Below are 27,052 nucleotides of genomic sequence, written 5' to 3'. Positions count from 1 at the left end.
CCCAATAGCTGATGGAGCCCCAGGAAGGTTGGGGGTGGCGGGGGTGTCTAATAGAAAAATACACACAGTAGTTTTCATACGGTAGAAGAAAATCACTCGCCAAATAATCTTGTCCAGGTACTGAGCTTGCGTCACTGCTCTGGGCATGTCGGTGGGATAAAGCTCCGAATGGGGCGCGAACGTGTGTCAAAGAATAATGTATGACAGTAAGTCAGAGACAGGAGGACGTTTTTCAGTGCTTGAACACCGGTTGCTGCTTATACTTGCTGCACATAGCAGCAGACTACTGAACCAGTTCACCACAAATCAATCGGATGCAAGAACGGGACCCCACCATGATTCCTCTGCCTCACTTTGTCATGGTTTTCCTTATAGGGGTTGGACTTAAACAGTACACACATCCCAGCACCTGGAGTTAAGGAGTGGGGGAGGGCATATTCATGTAGGGAGGAGGTGGATCCAAGGGTCAATTTTCAATCGGAACTTGACAACCCTGGGACTGAACTTGAAAGCGAATTATAACCTTGTTGTCCCAGAGACCTTATTTAGCTACAATATAGGAATCCGAAATCTAACTCTATGGGAGAAGACAATGTTCGAGCACAGTGAATTGGCAGCAGTTGGAGGAGGAGGTGGTACTGGCGGTGGGGAGGAGCGATTGTAGTTAGGCGAGAGTGTCATTTGCAAGCTCAATTAGAGAACAGCAGGTGGCTATTTCCAGACAACCACAGAGCTAAAGAAAACAGGTTAAGCCTCCAGGCTAGAGCAGGAGGTCTGCTGAAGACCTGGGCAAAAAGGCTGGTAGGTGCTAGATTGAGATTAGTAGACAGTGGTAAAGCAAGTTGGAGGTAATGGAACCCATTAGGTAACAGGCCGAATGGGTTGCTATATCCCCTAAGAATATAAAGTATGACTGGTTATGAGCGCAGATTAGTGTGGCAGTGGTTAGTCCATCAGCACCACGCCAAGAACCCTATAATTAGAACCCAGGATTGTGGGGAAGAATCGTCCTTGGAAGGGCGTTGAAAAAGGAAGCTCGCACAAAGGTGGCATGGTGTTGGTTACAGACTTTTATTTGTGTATACAAATTCCCTTACTATCCCTATTTCTAAGAGAGGATTTCCCTGCTTCAAAATGAATACTAAAGGATCCGTCAAATCAAAAAACCAGGAACTGTGTCAAAACCTACTTCTATCCCTTGCACCATAACTAAATATAATGTAACAGAACGATCCTTCTCCAAGAGAATGTCTTCCTTCTCCTGATGCTTGGATAGTGTTCGAAAGAATGTTCTCGTGCAACAAAAATATGCCAAGGGGAATGACTCCCATAACCTTGCTTGCAGGTTTCACAAAGTCTTTACACAATTCCAAATTCAGAAGATTGGCCCCCTTCTCCTGGTATTGCTTGGCACAGTTCACAACAAGGCCAGGGGGAATGGTTGCTACCCCTGGCATCTTTAAATTATGCTCTAAGAGCTTTGGCCCCTTCTCCAGGAGAGTGACTCCCTTCTCCTGGTGTCTCAAAAGTTCTTTCTCACAACCCTCAGTTTGATGTATACTTTGCCACTCTGTTCTGTCGTTGGCAAAGTCTCACTGGGCTCCGTCCTGCCACTGCAATACTGAAGTTAGCTTTGCCTGCTCAGTTCACCTTTGTTGGGGTCCCAGACCGTTCTCTTTTGGTCAGTTGGTTTATTACTGCCACAAGAAAGTTCTCAGCAGATGTTTTGCTTATGCTCGTTAGGGTCTCCTACCCTTCTCTGGTGGTCAGTGGGCTTATGGTCTCCACTGTGACGAGGAAGCCTTCCTCATTGCTTGGTATGTCAGTGTTAGGGTCCTCAGCCTATCTAGCTTCCACTCCTGTTTACCCTGCAGATCTCTCACACCTCCCATTACCTTCAAAGGGATTTTGGCATGCCACCGGGAGTTCTTCGGACTGGGCTTTTTCCTCCTCACCACACCGATCTTCTCTCTTCGTTTTCCACAGCACCATAGCGTCTCCTCGCTCCGGCCTGCTGCTGAGCTCTTTGTTTCTGCTTTGCGTTTGGGTCTGCGCCAGCTTTCCCCGCAGAGTAATTCTTCTTTGCCTCGCCTGCATCCTCTGCTCTTCTCTGGCTCTTGTCTGCCCACAGTGTTTGAAACTCCTGCTGGTTTCCGTGCTGGTTTTGACAGATTGGTTGGTCCATTGTCCATACTTATAACAATGTTGCCAGTCCTGCCATGACGGATTGTAAAACTCCTTTGTTCTTGTTGATAACTTAATCTTCATGCCTCCTCAGTGCCACCTCGTACTAGCACAGTGAATGACCTTCATGTCTCCTGTGCTCTTCTTAGTCTTAGTCCTTTTGACTTTAGCTTTACCCCCTTTATTACAAAAGTACATAGGTATACTTTCAATAAAATAATATGAATTTTGAGGTGTGACAAGATTCAATGGGCTGCATCCCAGGCGATCGTCCTTATCCCCAGAGGGGGTGTCTCTCCCCACGAAGTCTTCCTGCATTAAACCACCCTTAGAGAGACTATTGGGTAGTGGCAGCACCTCCCAAGCCTCATGGAAATGGGTTCCGCTTTAGGGAGAAGTGACGACACCTTGTGAATCGTCACAGTACCCATGTGGTATAGGCAGAGGATGTCCCTACCTGAACTACAAACCTTGGCAATTTGAGATACAATCAGGCCCCTAAGGACATAAGTTTTCCAAATAGGTTTTCCAAATATCGCCACAGGCCATCTCACAATTACAGGTGGTGACACAGCATGGGCAAAGCAATGATTGGATCCCGCGGAACAATCCGCACTGTGAGGCGGTATCATCATCATGTGAAGTTGCGCACCAGGCAAGGTACCAGAGAAGTACTGCTTGTGCCATATATATTGCTGCTGCTCATTTCTTCACCCTGTGGATTTTGACATACTGCTTCAACTCGTGAAGCTATGGGCTTTCAGAGTTTTAGTATTGGCTTAACTTCTGTCATGATGCCTACCCCCGGGATCCAGATCAAGTCCAGCAACCCCGGAAGCGGGCATCAAGTTATTCCAAGCAAGCCCAACAACCCCTGCTAGGGGCTATTTGGGTGCAGTCCTGGCATCTATGGCGCCAGGCTCATATGGAGAGTCATTCCTGGCGCCATAGGCGCCAGGCTCATAGCTTAAAACTTACCTGATGCAGACCATGCTGCAAACTTACCTGATGCAGACCATGCTGCAAGAGCTCCAAGCCAAAAGAGGCTTGGAAGGGACTGCTTTACCTAGGGACTATTTTTTACTCGGGTGGGGTCGAGGAGGAATACTTACCTGGGACTACTTTGGAGGCTATTTAAACCACGCCCGAAGAGCAGCACACGCTTCGCGTTATTCTGCATCCAGCAGCGAAATGCTCACCGTGCCTGCAAGTCTGCATCCAGTCTTCTGCCACGCCCGCCTCGAGTCTGGAGCTCCTAGAAAGAGGGAGAAAGAAGGAGAAAAGGTTAGAACAAGAGCAATACCTTTAATCCTTACCTGAATTCCCGATCCACCGCGCCTTCGAGCTGGAAGAAAGAAGTTATATTATGCGTGTCGCCTCGCCTGCTGCAGCGCCGTGCTGAACTCACTGGCCTTCGCAGCATCTTCTCTATCCACCTCATCTTTCTGCATGTTCCCACCGCACTCTGGCACCTAAGGGGAACACAAGAACAGCAAGGTGAGCCAAGGGAATAAACCGAGGCAATATTAGTTACCCCCCCATAGACTTACCTGATTTTACTGCCGGGGTACTATTCCTCTTCACGGGTCGGCGCAGCCTCCACCGCATCTTTGCCGCACCCCGGCCCCTAAGGGGAAACAAAAGGACAGCAAGGTGAAACAAGGGGACAAACAAGGGGAATCCTTCTCACCACAATAGATTTACCTAATTTTACTGCCGGAGGCATTATTCCCCGAGACTTCATAATTTCTCTCAGCACCAGAATAAGGGAGAAAGCAACAGGTTGCATAGTGACATTATTTTATCAAACTGTGTTGGATAATACAAATCCTTACCTGAATGTTACCGGTTGCCACGAGGAACTCTTCGCTAGGGTCAAGCTACAACCTGCAAGGAATCGGACAAGAGTGAAAGTCAGACATTTGAACTCTTACGAACTATATACTTACGGCGTCTCGCTGGAAATCTGAGTCAATATTGTTCTGGAACTCACCAATTCCTTCGAACCAGTGAAGCAACTGGTTATCTATGCGCCCCTGCGCTCAATGCAGGATGGAGAGCCCATCTTTCCAAACCATCAGGTGAGACTATAAGAGGGGACATTAAAGGTGATCAGTGGGGGTTAACACTCAACTCCATGGGTGGTTAATTCCCTTTCTCCATTTGCAGAAGAATACTCCTACGGGCCAAGCAAACGAAGCTAGGTGGGCCAGTCCAGTCTGTCATCTCGGCACTACGCATCACATTGGTTGTGACCGCAGCTGTCCAGTTCAAATCGACGTCCCTGTGGGAGCCAGGTGAGCGTAACAACTTCAACCCTTTCTGGTACGTACCGACAAGAACAGGCATGCGTACCAGGTGAAGTACCGGAGAAGTCCCGGATATACTGCTGCTGTTCATTTCTTTGCCCCGTGGATTTTGACTTACTGCTCCAACTTGTGAAGCAATGGTAACTGGAGGCTCTCCCTATTTACATCTACAAAACTTAAGGACCCGTGTATCTAATATTTGTTTTGTTGACTTTCCATTCAGGGCTTTGGGAGTTTTAGTATTGGCTTAACTCTACCCCTTTCTGGTACGTGCCTTCAAGAACAGGCACGCGCGCGCATCAGTCGAAGTACCGGAGAAGTACCGCTTCACTGCTTGGACGCGGCGTCGCTGCAACGCGGTTTTGCTTCTACCGGTGCTTCGGTGTAGGATTTATATCAGTAAGCTTAAATTAAGAGAAACTTCAGGGTGAGAGGTCACATAGTTCCAACATTATAGCAAATATGTCAGTCACTTCTTACTGCATTATTTTTCACAAAATGTATTTAATGACATCTGGATAAGGTTGGTGGGGATAGAGCACCCAGAGATGTTTAGAAAAAACAATACATATAGGTATGATCCAGTAAGACAGGCTGGATCCCAATGCAATAACAACAACAGATAACTGCTACTATTGGTTGATCATTTCAATTGTGCAGTCACAAGAATAAACATAAACCCACATCAATGGACATATATACAAAAAAGCACATTAACAATGCTTCAAATGTGTACTGTTCAAATGGGGATATCGTCGACACAATGGTGTTTCGGCCACGAGGAGCTGTGTAGTGCAGCTTTATGGGCAGGCTTTCATAAGAAGATCTAGATCTTGTTAGTATGGCAGAAGATACTGATAAGAATGGGTGCAATTTGGGATGGCCTTCTGGAACAACAAGTGTACTCATAACTCAGGGCGACAGTTTAGAAGTTGATCAGACCTTGACACTCCATCGTCAGGAAATACGAAATGCAGTCGATGCGTATATGGCTGGATTTCGTTCAACAGCAATTTTGGGACTTTGCCAAACTACATGCTCACAGTCAGTGGCTCAATCGCAGCTACCAACATGGCTTGCTCAACCTGAGGCAGAGTTTTTTTTTTGGCAATGTACTAAATAAAGGTCAATCAACTATAATACCTGATCAGGTCAAACATACGAATAATGATTCTTAGAGACCCGAGTTTCGGCAGCCTGCTCGGAGAGATTCTCGACCAGCATCATACTCTTTGATTTTGGCCTGTAAATCATTGCCAAATATCCAGTATGATTTAAGTCGACGGGCAGTACTAGCTATGTTCTCTGACATTCCTATGTTAGAGGATATAGCATCTTCTGATATTAAACTGGTTGAATTCATTAATAAACCTAATTTGAATTCAGTAAAGCTTTGGGTTTACTCGAGGGTTGTTCAGAATACAATCTGGGCTGCAAAAAATCACTTGTATAGACTGGGATTCGAGGTATTCACAGGAAATGTCACACAGGCACACAATGTTCCAACATAGAAAAACAAATATTCCTATACATTAGGAGAAGAATCCATGAACAGTCAACGTCTTGTTGGTTCTGATATATGTACCAAATGTGTTACTCATGGTAAATAACTAGACCCTAATCAGGAAATCCAAGAATTTTCTCTTGTAAATTGTAATACGAGGGATTTCTGTCATTTGCTAAATAACGATATCAACTTAATAGGAAAACATTCTGTGGTACTACTACAAGAGACATGGATGCTAGTCCTTCTAATATGGGACGGGTATGATGTGCACCTAAATCCAGCGATAAAGGCCGTCCGAGGTAGACCTTCATCTGGCCTCTTAATAGCTGTTGAGGCATGGTCAGGCTTGAAATCAGAACCTTGGGTGACCCCAAATGCAAACATCCAATTGGTGAGGCTAACTGCTCAAACATTTTCCATCGCAGTTTTAAAGCTTTTCTGGAACCCAGTGGGTATATCAAACAATACATTTATCAATGATTTGGAGAACTTGATGAATTTAATAGTCCTGGATGCCTCTGTTTCTTACATTATTTTGGCTGGAGATTTAAACCTGCATTGCATGAGTGAGGAGGCTAGTGTTGATAGAGAAAGACTTTCTATTTGGAAAGGATTTGTTGAGTCAAGAAATTTGCATGTATTAAATGGGACTTTTTTGTCTGATTGCCCTCCACATTCAACGTGGCGAAGAGGTAAATCGGCAGCCATTTTGGATTACATTTATGTTAACCATGCTTTGATCCCACGTGTTATCAATTTCTGTGTTGTAGAAACTTTGGAAAGTGATCATGATATACTGCTGATGAAATGGCAACATGAAATTCTGGGGAAAGATAAAAATGTTACGATGATTGAGGGAAATCTAATGGTGAATAATCAACAAAACAGGCTATGATGGTCGGAATCCTCAGTTAGAGCTTTTGGCTGTCTTTTGTCCTATGAATTAGATAATGACAAGTCATTAGGATTTTCATCCAACATAGTATACAGTGATATGATGCAAATGTTTCAGTCTCACACTCATGTAAAATCTACCTCTAAAACGAGACTTCATGTTTTTGATCAGGAAGTCCCAATATCGATTACAAAAACGTCAAATTCTTAATTATCATGTGTAATTGAGGGCTGGCATGTTATCTCGAGCACACACCAATTATAAAAACTGGCTACAAGGTCGTAAAGCTGCCCTTTTTCAAGCTGATGGGGCACAAATGTTGCAAGCCCTTGAGACTAAAAATACTGCTAAAATATGGGCTATTTTGAACCATTTTACTCATGGCTCTCAAACAATTGCCCAGGCAAATGGCGTATCAGAATCTGCCTGGATAGGTCAATAATTCTTGCAATTATATTCTCTAAAATCAAGTTGTCAGAGTTTGGAGTCTGTTGTTATGGATAGTGTTTTTCATTTAAACTTCCAATTGGATGATTTCTGCTTCACATCTCTAAATTAAGCAGATCCCGAGCTCCAGGCCCTGATGGCTTGTCAAACCTTATGATTAGACAGCACCCAGAGCTCTGCGCCTCTATTTTATTCGATATCTCTACAGCCATTAATCGAACACAAAAATTGCCAGAATCCTGGAAGCATTCAATAATTGTCCCTATGTATAAAAAGGGGGACCAAACTTTGCCAGCGAGCTACAGGCCAATAGCTTTACTGGATGGGCCAGGGAAAATATTCAGTAGAATAATAAAAGAGCTAAATGCCTGGACGTTAAAGACCAGGATAAGAGATCCTTTTCAAGCTGGTTTTATTGCTGGTTTGGGCACCTTTCTAAATATCCTTGCACTCCATTTCCTTAAAGCCCAATATGCTCAACGAAGGCTACCTCTATAGTTAGCATTTATAGATTTTAGGGTAGCTTTTGATTCCATCGATCAGTCTTTATTGTACCAAAAACTGTACCGCTATAAATGTCTCCCCTCTGTTGGCTTTAATAGCGCATTTGCATATTGACCCCACAATGCAGATCAGACTGACTAACCAGGGGCGATTATCCACGACTTTTATTTATTTATTTATTTATTTATTTTTAATTCTTGTAACGCGCCAACATGCCCGTAGGCCTCAGGGCGCACATAGAAACTTAACAGGACAGACAAACATATAGAGTAACCAGTATAGAGCAGAGAAGGAGATAAGTCAAAGAAATTATTCCATGTTGAAAAAGTGTGTTTTTACGGCGCGTTTGAATACGGTGTAGTTCTGTATCTGCCGCATCTGGGCTGGAAGTTTATTCCATAGTAGGGGTCCCTGTGCGTCAAGAGTAGTTTTGCCACTCGAAGAGGCCTCAAACAGGGCTGTATTTTAGCTTCAACACTTTTTAATTCATTTCTATTGGATATGGGAGAAGCGTTAATAGAAACTTCAGGAGATGTACCATAATTTGGCTCTCAGAAAATAACCTGGCTTTTGTATGCGGACGATTTAGTTTTATTGTCCCAGATGGTTTATAGTCATAATGTAGAAAAAAAATGTAGACAACAATAATGTCGAAAACCTATACATATAATGAAAAGAGTCAATTTTTAGAAAAAAAAATGTCAAAAAGAAATGTCAATTAGCACTATCAATAAATAAATAAACAAGAAGAGTATCATTTACTAGGGGGGGTCCCGCCCCTACCTCCCTCACCCAACACCCCCCGGCCACCCTCCCCTCCCCACCCTCCCACCACCCATACTCAACACATTTTAATTATATATTGATTTTTTTTTTCTAAAAAATGTAGAAAAAATTCGACATTATTGTTTTTCGACATTATTGTTTTCTACATTATGACTGACCACCGTCCCAGATAGCATTGGGACTTCAAAATCTATTGTCAAAATTGGAAAGCTATGCTAATGATAACCATTTGACCATTAATATGGGAAAGACACAAATTGTAATTTGTAATAGTCAACGCAGAACCAAACAACCTAACCATAAATGGTCTATGTAAAACACAATACTGCAGATTGTTCCACACTATACGTATTTGGGAATGTCTTTCTCTTCTAATGATGCACAGGACACATATGTTTTGGATTTAAAGAACAAATTGAGAACTTTAACATTTCAGGCAAAAATATTAGCCTATAAATATGGCAAATTCTCATATAAGCACATTATTACATTTTATCAGCAGAAGGTAGTACCAATACTTTTATATGGTGTGGAAACTTGTTCTCCCAAAGATCACGTGGATTGGACCATTTTAGAGTCTGTTTTTTTGAAAAAAGTTTTGCATTTACCAATTTGTGTACCCATGGCGATCATTCGCCTTGAACTGGGTCTCTTGTCCTTACAATCGCAAGTTCTGTGGCGCATGTGCTCACTGTTGAGAAAATGTTTGATGGGTCTCTCGGCTGATAACATTCTAAGTATAGTAGCTCGCCATTTGTTAAGCTCCAATGATGCATTTCCATCTGAATGGCGTCTGTTTATATATATGTATATATATAAGGCATTGTCAGATGCATCAGTCACACTTGAGATGATTTTACATAATCCAGAGCGAGCTAAAGTTAAAATCTTTCAATATGATTGGTGTGATACCCAAACAAAGTGTAGCATATATAAAAGTTTTGATGCATCACTTTTTGGTTGTAGACGGTATTGTGAACCAGCAAGCTATATTTTGGTATCTCCATCTGGCTATTTTCGCTCTAAATATATGCGCTGTAGGTTTAACCTCTGGCCTAGTAACGATGTGTTAGCCAGATGCAAACAAATTGCTGTAATACAAAACTTTTGCCGTTTTTGTTAAAATGTCAAAGAGAAAGAAACTCTACAGCATTTGCTTGTAGATTGTCCATCGCTGGTTGTAAAACGTAACACCCACTTTAGAGGGCTATTCTCCCTATATCGCCCTGTTGATGATGTTCAAATCTGCCAAATGATTTTTACAAACACCAAGCAGTCTGTTCAAGTGGCGATAGTCCACTTTTTAGATTCTATTTTTATAGTATCTGAAGATGCAAACGCTGTATAATGTATCTGTTTCAGATTTTGATTTTTCTTCTATGTGATATATCTGAAAAGATTTAGAATTGACTTTTTGAATTATTGTATGTGAAGTATATGTAATGAATTTTGTAATGTAATATTAAGATACAGAAACATTTGAAAGGTTGATTTATCAACTAACCAAATTTAAAAAAAAAAGGCATCATGAAGCAAGACACAGACAACCGGTTCAACGTTTAAAATAAAATGGTGTATTAACTCAAATGTCAGGATGGTTGAAAGCCCAAGTCGCCCTATGCTAAGGTGGGATTTCCCTACCTGAACAAAACTGTCTGAGTCAGACAGTTAAACTTAAAAGTCTGTGTCGGAAACCTATCCTTGCCCTCACAACTAAAGCTAAACAATGTTTGGGGTTGGCAACAATAAAATAAATGGTGATCAAAACAAAGTTCTAAGCTTCTTCCAGCTCCTAGCCTTCTTTTCAGCTTCCCTTCCCCAAGTTCAAGCAAGTTCCACAAAAGTCTTGGGATTACAGTTCTCAAATTCAGATTATTTCTACAAATCCTTGGGGTTCCCGTCCCCAAGTTCAAGGTAACAGTTTCAAAGAAAAGGGTCTTGAGGGCCTCAAGAGTGTGTTAAAGTTCATTAAGTATCAGGGTGCCCTTCCCCAAGATTTCAACTTAACTTAAACTTGGTGTCAGTCTTTCAGTGTTCCAAGCTACTCCAAATCAATTTAATACTCCTTCGTGATAATCTTAACGATTCAATCAGCTTACTCCTTCTTGGTTTACTTCAACAAAGTCTTTGGCTTTCACAGTTCAGGGTTCCCTGGTCTAGGTGCAGTTGTCAGACCACACGGTCTACCCATTACAGGTCACGCAACAAGGAACCCTAGGCTCTTTGGCCCACACAGGTTCTTCTGCATCTGCCCCTGTAGGAATGTTTACATTCACTTGGCTTCTTGTCAGCCTCTTGGCTATGCCACACTGTGTCATATATCTTTGGGCAGTCCTGGGCCTTACAACACAGTATTCATGCATAAAGTTCACTTAGTGGTGAGTTTACGCTTTGCGGCCATGCTCTCTCGCAATTTTTCACTCTTGCTCTCTTGCTGCTTACTTTTCTTTCAAACAGGTAATATATCAGTGTGCCTAGCATATTAATTTATCATCTGACCGTGACATTGCCCATAATGGTTTCATTCAGTTTGGTATTCAATGTTTGCAAGCATATGTTTTGCCGCTTAATTTTCATCCAACCCACGGCTCCAGGTTTGTTTAGTCTTTGCCATTTTGTTGTGTTCATTCAGCATTAGCCTTGCTTCCCCACAGCTCCCAGGAGCAACCCGGAAGTCTCTGGAATTCCTGCTGTTTCATTTCGGCTTCTCTGACTGGCGTGCCTTTAATTGCGAGCCCTCCCCTCACACTTCTGATGCTAGTCTGCACTTGCCGGCAGCTTCGATTCCATTCTGCGGACACTAGCAGCAACTTGGTTTCCTTTTCTTCTTCCACAGCTCTGGTCTGCGTATCTCCAACCACAAATGCTCCCACACCTGTGGCTTCCTTATGGCCCACCTGCTTCTGGGCTCCACAGGTCCATAGGGTTGTCTGCCGGTATCCTGGTATCTCAGCAGGACCCACCACGGCTGTCTCCTCTCACACAGGCCCCCCTGCTGGTCTCTCCCACACAGGCCCCCCTGCTGGTCTCTCCCACACAGGCCTCCCTGCTGGTCTCTCCCACACAGGCCTCTCCCACACAGGCCTCCCTGCAGGTCTCTCCCACACAGGCCTCCCTGCTGGTCTGTGTGTTGCTGGTGTCTTCCCTTATACACCTGCAACCGTTTGACAGGTTGCAGGTGCGAGTTCCCAATTGGCAATGCCTGATTGTAATTAGTGGGACATGCTTGACCTTTATAACGCCCGGCAGGCATCTTCCTCATCTCAGTACTGAGTGGTGACATGATCAACCAGTGTTCACTACTCCTAGTCTCCTCTTCCTCGTCCAAGTTCTGTAGTAGGTTCAATGAGGACAATTGAAGGGAACTGCTGTACAATAGCCCATATAAGCCGGGGGATGGTTATGTAGGTTCTCATAGGGAGAAGGGGGATACCATGTCTCGCCTGTCTCACCCTTAAACCTTCTCTTCTTCGCACTCTTTGTGGTGCTTCTAGATTGCTAATATAGCCTGGTGTTTTCTTGGTCAGTGGGACAGGGGTAGTAATACCCCATAACTGCGTCCGGGATAGAGGGTGTTCCCTGAAATGGAAATGTGGGAAACTGCGTTGCACAAAAGGACATCTCCTCCCCAAGGACCCCTACCGAGGTGATCCTCCCTCGCTTCTCCACCGCCAGGGTCAGGATCCAAAAGCGACGACCTTTCCCTGGCCACCTGAGAAGAGGACCCAGGGGGAGTAGACGTGAGGACACCCTCACGTTTCTCACACCACCAAGGATAAATAAGAGTGCTGGAATATTCCCTGAGACTGAGTGATTATGTTGGACTTTAGTGGGTGTAATAATTCTGGACTCTGCTTTCTAAACATGGCATGGACCTTTGGCCTTAGGACAACCAGTCTTTCTAGAGCAGGCAATTCACTCAGTGTTCCCATTCTGGCACGTTTTGAGCATAGTGGGCTTCCTAATTTTTCTATTGTATAGCGAAACCCCGAATTTCCCTTAGGGGTATCTTTCCCTGTCGCTGAACCCAGAAAAGGGTATCACGAGGCCCCCTGGAACTCTACCTGGGTAACAGGAAGGGAAGATTGTTGGGGGGAGGGCTATCTTCTGTCTTTTGTGGTGTTCAAACCACAGAACGTAGAGGGTTTTCTGTTCAGTTATTTTCTTTGCGTGCACCACCATCAGTAAAGCTGGTGAAACTGATATCTGGTATTGGAGTATTCTTAGTGACAAGCCCTATATAAAAGGTGATAGGAGACCATCCGAGAGTATAGAAGGAGTGTTGGAGTGATGGCGTAGGAGAGAAGAAGGCGAGCAGTAACATGTAAAGCAGATTGCTGGCAGGGTAACCCAGACTTGAAGATACATTGTTAGGAGCGTTCCAGGGATTACAGCCCAATGTCCTGGCAAGGCCCAGACTACTGGAGACTGTTCACCTGTGCAAGCAGAGTAAACAAGAGCCTGTAGTGGGCTCAAGCCCAGGTGGGATACCCTTGGCTGTTGATTTAAATAACGAGTCTGACAAGCATGCAGTCGACATATAGGGGGCATGTGTAATTCCTTCTGAAATCACATATCTTAGAAGCCTAGAAAGACAACCTGTGGCCAGATTGTTTTAGTATATGAACATCTAAGGTAACAAAGAAGGAGATCTGTGCCACGATGCAATTTAAAGGACATGACAAGAAAGTGTTTTGGGGCCCTATAAATAAGGTATTAAGATGCCGAAAATAAAAAAAGATTAATTTAGATAGACCGCTCTGTGCAGTCACAGAACGGTCTTTCTAAATCGAACTGTCTCGCCCCTGCCGCACACAATTGCGGGCATGGTCTGACATGCACAGCAAGACTCGAAGGAGTCATCTCAGGAGTGTATGGTAAGTGTCTGTCTGTGTGTAGTGAGTGTGTGTTGTGTGCTGGGAAGGGGGTAGTGGGTGGATTAATGGGGAGTTTTGGGGGTTTATCCCACCTCTGATTTAGAATACGATCTGCAGGAGGGACCTTGGGAGGGGGAGGGTGCAGAAAGTGACATTTCTGCATTTTAAAGCTGACACAAACGGCCGGGAAAAAAGTGTTGTTTTGTTCAGTCTTCAAAATGCAGAAATATCGCATAGAACCATAAATAAATACCCTTTGACTGAGTCAATGAATACCTCAGTCAAAAGGACTGCAACTTTAGAACTGATTTGTTTGTAGAATAGGATCAGGACTTTGAGCTGGGAAATGTGGTTCTCTTAGATTAGTCCCTTGCACAGATTCTGTTGCCATCCTGACACTGTTAGACATCAGCTACTTTTTTTTCGTTTTAAATGTCAATATCTAGCTCCTGTAAGCCTTTACCGAACACTTCATGTGTGAAAAATGAAATGTTGAACCTCGTTATCCGTTTTTCAAATGTTCTGTTGTGCCCCACTGTGACACTATTTACTTTTTTAACTCTTCATTCAACATTGTGATCAGCATTGATCCATTTAGTGGCTATTTGGACATCTCAGAAGAAATGTCTTCTTTCTGGTCGATTGTCTAACACTTGTGCAAACATGTTTTCCGCCTACCTCTCTTGGTCCTCTGTTCAGGAAATGGACTTGCCTTCTTAAATCTTGGCAACCAGGCAATCCTGGTCATATTTTGAATTGTGATCGAGCAGTAAAGACCAAATATTGGGAAGGGGGAACAGTTTATGCAAGTATAAAGATGAACACAGTATTATTTAAAATAATGGAATGTTCACACAGTGGTATTACAAAAATATGCTTTGAAATGTTTGCATTAAAAACTATCATTAAACGACAACTAACAGACAAACAAGATAATATAATCAAACACAGACATCCTGCAACTTTAGTCAAAGCACCACCACCAACAACTGAAGTCTCTTTATGACATTATGGACATAGTTATTTGTGTGACATTTGTTCCTGTAAAGCACATACTTAGGCTAGGTTGTTGGGTATCGAAGATCAGTGAGCGGGATCTGTTTTTACTGGGATATGATTTAAACATGTCCAGTCAGGGGGACACCATCTTTCTATAACTGTCAGCTTGGGTATTGCACCACACCAAGTCCTTAAGCCCTCTCTCTGCCGTCTGAAATGCCACAAAGCACCAGTGAATCACAACTAGACGTTTTAGCAATTGATAATGCTATAGTGTGGAATCTTGTAGAGTTATTCGGAAGGTCACATACAAAGCTCATAACAGGGACGGACAAGTTTGGCTGAGTTTCTATTTAAATTACAAATGTAACTTTCATTTGTTTGTTTTTGAACAGCGCTTGCACTTTCTGGAGAGTCAGCATTTGGATGTTTTAATTGTATTCTTGATGATTTGAGAGGCTATAACACCTGCCATTGGTGTAATGACGATCATTCACCCTTGAACACATTTTTATTTTATTTGTATAGTATTTTATTTACTTGTATAGCGCACCAGGCCCAGGGGCAACCGGGCGCATCACTTAGTTACAACATAAGAAAAACAGACAGAACCATAATTACAAAGATTACAAGTATAAAACAGAATTTAGAGGTATAATAATAGAAATGAAAGGACAAGCAGATTATATATACATCTACAAATTAAGCAGAGAACCCAGAGCTAAATGTCCTGGGCGGCCAGCCAGGTTTTCGTAAGGTGTTTGAATCTCGGGAATGAGGGTTATGCTCTAAGCTCATTAGGAAGCGTGTTCCAGAGTTTAGCTGCCAAGATAGGGAAGCTAATTTCACCTGATCTTTGGAGATTGAAACGTCGAACCTCAAGGCAGTTTAAATGAGCCATTCTGCGGGGTCTAATGGAGTTGTGGCGGGCAAATCGGTTGGCCAGGTAGCAGGGAGCTTGGTTATGAAGGCATTTGTGGGTAAGAGCCAGGGTTTTCAGGGAGATACGATGTGGGACTGAGAGCCAGCGAATATTGCGTCTGGTGTTGAATATGTGTTGGCGCCTAGGAATGTGGAGGGCAGCTCTTATCGCATAGTTTTGGACAATTTGTAACTTGTTTAGGTTGCAGCAATTGGTGCCTAGGTACAGTGCATTGCAGTAATCAATCTTGGATAATACAAGAGTTCTTGCAAGGGTGACACAATTGGTTGCGGAGAGGAAAGGGCGACAGGCTGTAATAAGCTTGCAGGTATATGCCGCTGCGGAAGAGACTGAGTTAGTTTGTCTGGTCATGGATAGGGTCGAGTCAATGTAGATCCCTAGGGTTTTTGTGTCCTTGGCGGTTGGGATAATATTCCCATCGATGATGAAGGACTTGAACGCAGGGTCGAGTTTGGTAAGTTTTTGTGGCAAACCAAGAATAAGGAGCTCAGTCTTTTCATCATTAAGACAGAGTTCATGTTGAGCCATCCACGCCTGGATGACCTGGTAGATGGCATTGATATCGAGGGAGTCAGCCGTGTAGTCACCTGAGATAGGGATTGGTATCTGGGTGTCATTGGCGTAGGTGGTGTAAGTGACACCCAGATAGTCCAAGATATCGAAGAGAGGTTTGGTGAACACGTTATACAACGTGGGTGAAACACAAGATCCTTGTGGCACGCCACAGGAGACAGGTGCAGGTGGGGCGGCTGCTAGTGGAGAGAACACACGCATAGATCTATTGTCTAAAAAGGAGCTAATCCAGGTTGTAGCTTTATCGGAGAAGTGTGCAGCTGATTTAAGGTGGTAGCAGAGGATTTCATGATTGACGAGATCAAAGGCCGCCGAGAGGTCCAAGAGGAGTAAGAAAGCAAGTTTGCCTTTGTCTTTTAGAAATTCAGTCTGTGTTTTTAAATCTATGAGGGCAGTTTCAGTGCCGTGACGTGGCCGGAACCCAGATTGCCTAAGTCCCAAGAGTTTGTTAGATTCAAGGTAATCTTGAATTTGTAGATATGCTGCACGGTCGAGGATTTTTAGTAAAAACGGGACCTTGGTGATTGGGCTGTAGTTTGTGGGTATACTAGCGTCCAGGGTACGTTTTTTCAATAGGGGGATGACCCACGCGTCCTTTAGATTGTCAGGTACGATCCCAGAGCTAAAGGAAGAGTTGATGAGCGTAGTAATGAATGACGCTAGGTCATGAGCTGCTTCCTTGATTATAGGTGCCGGGCAGAGGTCGCCTTGTCAATTGGTCGGTTTAAGGCTGGAGATGATCTTTTCCACTTCGGAAATGGAGAGTGGAGAGAAGCTAAAAGGAGTCAGAGAGTCTGGGATGGGGTGGTTTAGGGTGGGGATAGGGTTGGGTTGTGGGTTGGATTGTAGGCTTGATTGTTTGTTATTGATTTTAATTTGGAGGGTGGCAATCTTACCGAGGAGAGCCTCTTGGATTTTGGTACACCAAGTGCTATCTTTGATGCAAGTGTCTGGTGCAGTGACAGGGGTTTCAAGTTCTTTTAGGATTCTAAACAATTCTTTGGTGTTGGATTTGGCTTGTTCGATACGTTTATTCTAAGTGTCTTATTTAGCCTGGAATATGGCTTCCTTGTAGTTAAGGGTGGCCAGGAGGAGGCACGATTTGTTGGCTGCGGACTGGTTGCTTTTCCAATGTGATTCCGCAATTCGTTTTTCTTTGCGCAGGGTTCTGAGCTGGGGTGTGAACCAAGAGTTCAGCTGGGCTCGAGGTTTGAGTTTTCTCAGTTTGGATGGGGCGATGATATCTAAGGCTTTTTGCATAGCGAGGTTAAAGGTGTCAACCATAGCCGTGGGGTTGGAGCATGAGCGAACCTGGTCATTGAGAGCCAGGAGGAGAAGGGGGAGGAGTCTGTCACAAGTGATGTCATGTTTATTGCGGGTGGCAGTAACCGGTGCAATGGTAGGAGAGAGGTTGGCAGGTATGGACTGGATGTTAAACGTAATTAAGTTGTGGTCGGTCCATGCATACTGTTGGTTAGAGATGATATGGATAGGACAATTGTGGGAGGCTAGCCAGTCGAGGGTTCTGCCCTTAACGTGGGTAGGTTGGTTGATAAGCTGTATGAATCCTGCATTCATAAGCATATTATCAATAGTCATGGCAGCAGTGTTATTGGGATCAGTGAGGCCCAGGTTAAAGTCCCCTAATATCGAGGCTTGGGATTTGGTTTTGGTGTTATGAGTGATGATGTTGGAGAGGTCCTCAGCGTAGGTGGATAGCGGCCCAGGTGGCCGGTAAAGTAGATGGAAGATGATAGAGTGGTTAGGAGTGACGGCTAGTTTGGCTGTCAGTGCTTCCATAGAGAAAAAGTGATGCACAGAGGAGAAGTGGAAGTTTAGAGCATTTTTATGGATGATGGCAATGCCACCACCTTTGGACTGGTTAGAGTTACGATCGTGTCTGATAATGTTATAACCTGGAGGGATGGCAAGGGAGAGTAGTGGGCCAGAGGCTGCGTGAAGCCAAGTTTCGGTGATAGTCATAAAGTCGAGGTTGAGGGTAAGAATAAGGTCAGCCACTTCTATAGCGTGAGCCGTGAGTGATCTGACATTGATTAATGCACCCTTAATATTGCTAGTGTTAGGGAGGTTGGGGTGAGGTGATGATGGGTTTTTCAAGTGTGTGGGTGCGGTGGAGGTCAGAGGCTGTTTGTTAAGATGCACAGAGTGATGGTAGACGTGCTTGAGTCGCGAGCCAAGTCTGGCATTTCTCAGGATGATGGAACATGGTATGTTTGGTGAAGGTCTGGAAGCAAAGTGTTGGAGCCATAAGGCTGGGTTGTTGAGGTAAGGGTTGGTGTGGTGAGCAGTGGACGGCAAAGTCATGGTGTTGTGAAGATTGGGGTAGTGGAGGGAGGCGGTGGTGTAATTGGGTACTGTCCCACCAGTGTGCCATGTGAGGTAGAGTAGGGTGGGCAGTATTCTTGCAAATAGAGTAGTGAGGGTGGAGGGCATGTTGGCCTAATACAGTCTAAAAGCAGATGCCTAGCAGATCTACAAAAAGGGTGGTTGAGGTAGAGGTGCTGTCGTAGGCAATTGCACACAATGTTAAACAATAATAACAATGACTACTGTAGATGCAGTGGCGCGCACAGAAAGTAAGGCAGCAGTAACCGCGTTAGCAGTGTATTAGGGTACAGATACCTAGATTCGATTTTAGCAGAGGGAGCCAAAAAGGCAGTAGATTAAAATACAGAAAGGCACAAGTTCAAATGCATTAATAACGAGCACATAAATGTGATTTGTCTATGAGGAGAGGGGATAGTAGAGATGTCTACCAGAATGTAGAGAACAAAGACTCCGCTGGCACTGAACATTTATAGTAATGTACCTCACTGACTGCAAGGTGAATGGATGTAAACTAGACCGCGCATACTCATCATTTTACACACTGTTTTTATAGGTGGAGTGTAGAAATGATTATACACACAAAACAAAAATCTAAAAAATACAATTGTGCAATACTTGTTTGCTTTCACTGAAAAAAAGCATAATTTGTTACAAAAGATTAATTCTCAATTACAACTTAGTTTTCCATCGTATTGATTATACAATCCTAAAATGCTAGGAAAATAAATATGCACAATTCTTCTGTTTGCTCGATAAGCACCTAACATACCAGAAGCTGAATGGAAAGAAACCAATTCCTTTCCTCACAGTCAAAGGCTCCAGAGAAATACATTCTGTTTCAGATGCGTTTCTCCGTGGCTTGCATTGCAATTACATTCATGTAGAAAATAAATCAAAAGCGTTTTCTTTTTCTGTCTATTAACCTGCCCTTTGCACTGCCCTCTGCTCTAAACCTGTGTGTAAATGTGCACAGGAAAATAATAAAGCTGTCGTATTTTAAGATTTTAATGCGTAAAAAGGCCCGGTACGAACTTTATCTGGAGGCCTGATCCCAGCTTGGTCTCACTCACCATAATGTTTTGCTGTGACCTTTGCATGAATAAACTTATTTTCATGTTTTCACAACTCATTGTAGAAACCCAACTTCCCTCTGAGCTCTGCCAGCACCGCCTTGTCTTGTGAATGGTTATATATATTTTCAAGGTCTTTGACAGATTTCTCAATGTTATTAAGAGATCCCCCAATTGATTTAAAAACTCCAGACTCCATGGATGTAAATATTGAGGGTCTCCCAGAGAGACGCTACAGAGTCCACTGCAGCCTTGTTGTTTTCTAAAAAAAAAATTGTTCCAGATCTGATCACAGTTCTGCTTTGAAAACCCCATCTGTGAAAGACTCGGATGTGTACCTCCATCTTCTGGCCCTTAGCTTTACATCAAGCTGTGTCACGATCCATGCCCCTGACCCCCTCAGGTATAATAGCCCCCTGGCATCAATGGGGCTAAAGCCCTCACACTGGCCCCAAGGGCCTTAAAACTCCATCAGAAACCTACATGGAGTCAGTCCTGGCACCTTTGACGCTAGGCTCATTATCAGGAATAAAGCAATACCAGTTTTGGACCTTAATCCAACATCGAGGCCTATTACACAGCTCAGTTCATTAGAACCAAGCCATGCAGTCTAGTGTTTTGGGTGTGGCTGGGCCTGGAACAACTTTATCTGGGCTATTTAAACCACACCCAAACAGCAGAAAATGCTTCAAGCTATTCTGCACTCCTGCAGCGTAACGCTCACCGTGTCCAGCTCCTCATCTGCTTCTCCGGTAGCCCGATCTTGAAGCCCTAGATCCGGATTCCATTAATAACCTGGAAGAACAAGAACAGCATTAGCAAGCAAGAACACTTACCTGTGAAGTAACCGGCCTTGAATCCATCCTGCGCTTCTCTTACCTCGCCCATCTCCGGGTTTCACCACAACCTGCAAGGGTGAAGGAACAAGGTCAGCTTTAACAAAGCACTTCCCTGGCAAGCAGCGCTTCGATCGCTCATCACTCCAGGACATCACCACAACCTGTACAAAGAAAAGAAGAGAACACAGGTTAGCAATTAACACCAATAAACAGCGCAGCGCATCAGTAACTCACCGTGGTCTTCGCTATCGGCGCGGCAACTCTGAGATTGCAACCATCCCTGTGAAAACAAAAAGGGACATTGTTAGGGAACAGCACCGTGGAGCAAGACGTTGAGAGAAGAGAAAACGGAGGGAAAGAGAGACAGAATAAAGACGGGAAAGACATTATAACTCACCTGGAAGACAGCAAGCAGAGTCGGAGTCACAGCCTGTCTGGACCCGATATAAGGGCAAACTGACCAGTGAAGCAACTAGGTCCACGGAACGCCCGCACCAACCACGCGCCCCTGCACAGAGACACAGGACGTAGAGTTCAACACACAAAAACCTAAGGCGCTACCCAACGTCTGGCACATCACCAAGCAGAGAGGGGTCCGGGATAGTGCTTAGACCTCCATCCAGTATCATGTTGCGCCCCCTGTGGATACCAGGTGAGCGTAACAAGCTGCTTATACTCCAATAATACTGGAAAAGGGTCAGATAGAGTTCTTGGCGGATGATACTTGATGTTATGTTACTCGGGAACGAGTGATCCAGGAACCACACATCATTTCTTGAATCAGTATCATGGTCTGTCGAATAGTAAGTGAACTCTTTCACATTGCCCCTCCCACCCCATAACCGTCTCCATACATCAATCCGGTCAAATTTATCATGTACTGTAAGAAGAACCTTAACCACTCCTCCCATTGTTCTCATGATGGTTGATGATGTGGCTGGATCAAGGTTACAAATATTGTAATCTCCCCAGTATAATTTTATAATTTAGGTAATTGTGTAAGCTATCTGAGATCATATCGAATAATTGTACTGATGCCATATTGGAAAATAAATGTACTCCCCATGAGTTCACCAGCAACTATAAGGAACCTCCCATCAAGGTCAGATATGGCCTTGTGTGGAAAAATACCCAAGGTATCGTTGAGTATCCATGGCCGCATGGGATTGACTGAAATAAGGACAGAACATTTTCCGCCCCTCCAGCTACTGTTCCATGCCATTTCACTGACGGAAATCCCTTTGAAGTAATTTACTGTGAAGTGATTATGGCAAAATGTTACTTCAGATCCCCCCATAGCCCACTACCCCTTCACCACTACCCCTACGCAAGCCTCTGCTGACTCCCTTTTTCTCCCTAAACCCACAATCCATATATTTTCTGAAGTATTGTTGTAGTAATTTCAAAGTAAATTACTTAAAAATTATTTCCGTCTATGAAACCACGGGATTCGCCAGCTGCAACGTAACACAGCATGTCCCCTATCAGACAGATTGTTTTCTTACAGCATTATTATAGAAGTGTGGTGTCTTTTCAAATGTAATAAGATCTTATTGGCTTTAATGATTTTGTTCCAGCAAGGACATTCCTTGTTATAGCTGTGTTGTTGATATGCTTTGAATATTGATTATTCATACGACATTTCAGTGCCTTGCCACTTAAATCTACCTACGCTAACGTTCAGAGGTTAGTTGCACAATGGTTTACACAGTGATTCTGTAATACCGTACAAAGTAACTATGAGGTTAAAGAACGTGTACAGTAAAAAAACGGATATCGAAGAAACACAACTATAGTGGGCTCTACACTGAAACTCTCCAGAATTTGCAGGATATATAAGAGCTGCATTATTTGTTGGCTACTGACCATAGTAGAGGGCAATAATGTTCAGTATTTATTTTCCAGGTAGAACTACACATCTGTTACTCGTTAGTACCTTTACTCTTTAGAACCATACCTTTACTGAATAGCAGGAGCCTACATTGCATATTGAGACCATACATATGCTGCACATTTCAATTGATATTACCTATGCTGCCTTGGTGTGGGTCCTTCTCTGTATTGGCTAATGGGGTTCATTATTATAGGTAATACCAAATCTTAACAAACCTATATTTCCTGGTTGTTAGAAGGCGTCAAACTCAACAGCCTTATTCGGGAGGTGGGGCTGTCATATCACCAAACGTATTTCACTATGAAAAGGTCCAAAAGTATTTGTTTTGCTAGTGCTTTGTTTGGATCCATCCAATCCATGATTTTTTCGGAAGGGCTGATTAGGTAATGTATCCTGTTAAACCATAGGCTCTGTCGGAGTTGATTGTAGGTGTTTCTAAACTGTGGCTGTCTGTTTTTGACCCCAGACATGGATCTTACTTGCGTTACTTGTTATTCATTTTAGCATACATTCCATGAGGGAGATGGAAAAGTGAAATGCAAGCTTTGCCGACTGATGAGGCTTTCACAGGATTCCATTCACGGAGGCATTATTTTAGACTCGTGCAGACTCCTCTTTTGATTCGCCCATTCTCTGAATTCCACCTTAATCAGAGCAGGCTCCTTTATGCTACAATCCATTCTGGGGATTAAGAATTCCACACGTCTTTCTTGATGCTTGTAATTAGATACTTGGGATTTGCAGAATTTGTGAGCATGTTTTTCTCTTGAAGTGAAAGCTGCCGATTCTCCCCTGGTACTCTGATTCATCTGAACATGGGCTAGGTGTCTGACACTTGAAGATATTAACAAATGTTGTGTTGTGGCTCTTGGATTTTCTGGTAAAAACCACTCAGTGCTCGTTTTAGACTCTACCACAGTCTCCAAGCATTTGTTGTAACGACTCCTCTTGCTTAATGCCCTTTTTTCATGTGCTCTTTTTTCTCAGCTTCTTCTCGTTCCTTATAATTCCTTTCCACCTTTTCATACACCACTGCTAACTTTAAATTCCCACACACCTTTTTACATTCTAACCGGTAAACCTGCTGACACCACAGTTGTATAATATACTTCAGCTGTGTTTTTGTTGTGAGCCAACTCTGGGATTGAATAATTCACTGAAGGTATAAGAAATCTACAACTTTACTGGATGCCGGCACATCGTACAATGCAAGGTAGCAGCCTAAACTTCAACTTGCATTCATACTGTTCCCATTTCCATGCAGTAGCTCACTTGTTCCCTCCACATTATTCTGCCTTCTGCAATTTCCAGCCATGCAAACGGCTAGTTGGGGAAACGCAGCTAAGGAAGACTGGCTCCGCTCAAACTGGGCTGTCAAATTCAGAGTGTCTAGTTTGCAGGGAAACTTGCAAGTGAAGTTGACACAGTGCATTTCAAAACTATGCCTTTACTTTCCACGGCATCCAGTCCCATGTTCACCCACACCAATCTAGTCATTCCTGAACGTCGTCCCTTTTCCATGTCAGATTCTTTATGCCACATGAGCTTGGTGTTGTATTTTCTTTTTGACTGAAGCTGAGAATAGGTTTCTACTTACCCTGTCCTGGGTGAAATCTGTTCCTTGAGGAGAACTGTGGGCTCTGCCCCACCGCCTCTTATTTGACGTCCGGTTTTATCCCCCTTCCCTTGTCCACTCAGCTGAGACCACTGTGGACTTTGAGATGCTCTAGTGTCTCTGGTCCCAGAAGGCCCAGCTTCGTTAGGGTTCAGAGTGTCCGTGTTTAAACTGAGGCTCGGCATGGACATGGGAGCCCCTGGGGCGTCCTCATTGTGCCTTCTGCGGGGCCTGCATTATGGATTGTGTGGTGAATTGTGGGCCCCAAGGTCACCCCAGTCACATCTCCAGACTCTAGCATGGGACTTCATCACAGTGGCTACAAGATGGAAGTCTAGCCATCTTTAAAATACAAACCGAGATAGTCCACTTGGTGCTGTAAATTTAAGACGCTAGTAAGACCATCTGCCCTTTAGAACACTGTAATAAGGAGTGCCCCTTCCCTGAATGAGGGAGCAGAATTTCAAGTTGCAAGCTACTAGCCATGCACAAGAGGTCATTTGCCACCTCCATTATACTCATACACACAACACACCATTTCTTACTCGTCAACAGTCAATTATCACTAGCCAATGGCTAGTGGCAAGTGGCAACTTTTGATACTCTCCTGAATCACACCATCTAATTTGTTCATCTAATTTTTGCAATTGCAAGTTTATTCAATACTAAGGAAAAGTGTCAAAGCTTTAAAGTGTTTGGGGGGGACGTGAGTTCCATCCTGGAGGAGGGGAACTATTTTAAGTGTATGAATATGTTTAAGAAACCCTTACTGCACAACTATTATTAAAAGCATGCAACCTTTCTGTTTTTCTGGTCACCATGCATGGTTTGATTTGATTTTAAGAATGTGCCGAATATTGTGATATAAAGGGATGTAAACAAAATAATTTGACTTTTAATCCATACTTCTTTTCGATGCGTGTATTAGCAATTGCAAGATCGGAGTGAAGATGAAGAAGACAGAGAGTGTCTTAAACAAGCCATTACTGCACTTTTAAACCTCAGAGGAAGCATGGATCGCATTTACAATAAACACTCACCTCGACGCAGACCTGGGTAAGATAGTAACCAAGTTCCTTTTTAGTATGATAACTGGGATAGTTTTCCATATTGTAGTGCGTCGATAGTATTTTATGGTGACTTTAAACAAAAGAATAACATTGTTTGAACATCTAGTAAAAATATTAAATTCTACAGAAGCATCGCTATACTTTTGTCTGGCCCTCCTCATACCTGCTTCAACGCTGTATTTGAAAATGGTGAGACTAGCGGACCACACTTGCGGCTTCCAACTCTTGTTGAATGCCTTTTGTTTTTTGATGGTGACTGGATCCTGCTAGCTTGTTCAATGTTTGACTGTGTGTACATGATGGTGGACATCAGGATAACCGGTCACCCATACCTCCTAGAAAAAACAGCAAGCACATAGTATGGTGCTTATAGGGATGACCTGAAGGTGATTGATGTGACTTGATCTTGGCGGCTTGCGACTGGCACTGGTTGCTCTTGGACCATGGTGTTGTCAGGTGGAGCTGGAATGGTTAGTGTGTTCCCCATGATGGGTGTAATTGGCAAAGTTGGGCTGCAAAGATTTCTCACATTCTAGGGTTTTGTCATGCTTGCTGAGTGTTTGATGCCTAGTACGGTGGCCTCTGCTGAGGGGACACACTTGGCCTGTCCCTGGGTATGACACACGGGTGTTCCATAGCACAGGGTGTGAGAGCTAGGTATGACATGTATTACCCTAAACGGGATACAAAGCTGCTTCACTAACTCAGTGTTGGGGAAAGCTAATCTGTACAATGTGCTCCCAGGAGTGCAAAGTTGAAAATCTCATTCACCCTGTGAGTGTGCTGCTTCAGGGTGCTACAGAAGGGAGCAAGACAGCTGTTGATAGTTCTGAGGGTCAAACAGGTAGCCACTGCGCTACCCAGTAAGTGCGCATTGCTTTTTAGGCCACCGAAGTTTCCTTGGATGCCATATTTAGCTAGTCAGCGTGTATGTCCTAATTGGCCGACCAACTTTGTGTCTGAAGTGAAGGAGACGATTTCTGACTTGTAAACCTCTGTGGGTGAAATAAAAAAATGTGTGTCCCAAAGAGTTCAACATTTTAGATTGTAAGGTGGAGGCTGTAGAGTGTTGATTGTGGAGGTGTTACATTTGTATGATTGCAGTAACCTGAGGGGTTGAGGGGCGTAGCTTGGCTGTTGCTGTTAATGTACCACTTGGTTGTGAGCACCTTGTAAACTGGGGGATATATAGGTTGTCTAAGGTGGAAAGAGTGCTTAGTGCCCCAGCTCTAGGGTGCCTTAGTGCCTCAGACCCATTGTTAACAAATCAAAAGAATTGGACATCAGAGAAGGGATCCTGCCGTGGCATGCGTAGGCTGCATGATCAGGCCCTTTGGGACCAAAGTAATGCTTTTCCCAGATTTTATGGTGCAGGTTCATGAACTCAGCAAGTCTTTTAAATAGATAATTATCCACCTTAGGGAGATGGATATGTACTATATTTTGATATTCTCTTCCCAATTGCTCAATGTGTCATGTGACAGGGAAACAGCACATAATGCCACAAATTACCTAAAGCCCTTCTCAAACCCAAAGGGAAAGAAAGCAATAGAATATTATCCTCTTGGGACTTTTAAGGATACTGATGGACTTGTTATGCTTCAACCCGATGGTCTACTTGCACGTTTTTTCAGAATTGACAAATTTGAATAATAGAATACAAGTTGACTACAAGGATAAATCATCTTGTAACTTTTTTTGTGTTTAGTTCTATCGCATACCAGTACAGAAGTAGAATATTATGTGTATCATGTGGAGGCCCCCATATAGTACGCAGTAAGATTGTTCAGCGGTTGAGCACTCGCCTCTACAGTCTGTGTGAGATTTGCAGGTCACAGGTTTGATTCCGACAGCACTATGTAAATAACAAATCATTATCATACATTATGTCTTGTGTTTTGAATGTGTTCGGCCAGGAATATGTTGTTGTTTAGTAGTAGTTGATGCAAAGCCAGACATACAGGGATTTCATTCATTGGGATCGGTTTGCCCTTAAAACATGGTTACTTGGGTGAATCGATCAGACGAAGACCGTTCCACATCTGCTACCTTGAAAGGGGCGACCAGTCCATGGGTTATGCGCTGCTGCCTCATGAAAGCATCCGTCTGTAAGCTCTTCTTCACTGCTGAGGTACTGTGTGGATGAGGGTAATACTTAAGGTCTTGTTTCGCTCCTGTGTGGCTAGGGTGG

General features: G+C 43.6%; 1 protein-coding gene across 1 annotated transcript in view; it reads left to right on the top strand.

Moving 5' to 3' along the window:
* The window catches only part of SOS2 (SOS Ras/Rho guanine nucleotide exchange factor 2), a 1,344,468-nt gene that overhangs the window by 605,608 nt on the left and 711,808 nt on the right, over positions 1-27,052 (top strand). Inside the window, exon 9 of the mRNA XM_069638977.1 lies at positions 24,720-24,847. Within this exon, the coding sequence (XP_069495078.1) occupies positions 24,720-24,847 (128 nt within the window). The remainder of the gene's footprint in view (positions 1-24,719; positions 24,848-27,052) is intronic.

This window comes from Ambystoma mexicanum, chromosome 14 (genome assembly GCF_040938575.1).
Source record: "Ambystoma mexicanum isolate Mex_15411 chromosome 14, UKY_AmexF1_1, whole genome shotgun sequence".
NCBI lineage: Eukaryota > Metazoa > Chordata > Amphibia > Caudata > Ambystomatidae > Ambystoma > Ambystoma mexicanum.
This window is presented reverse-complemented; position numbering and strand designations above follow the sequence as displayed.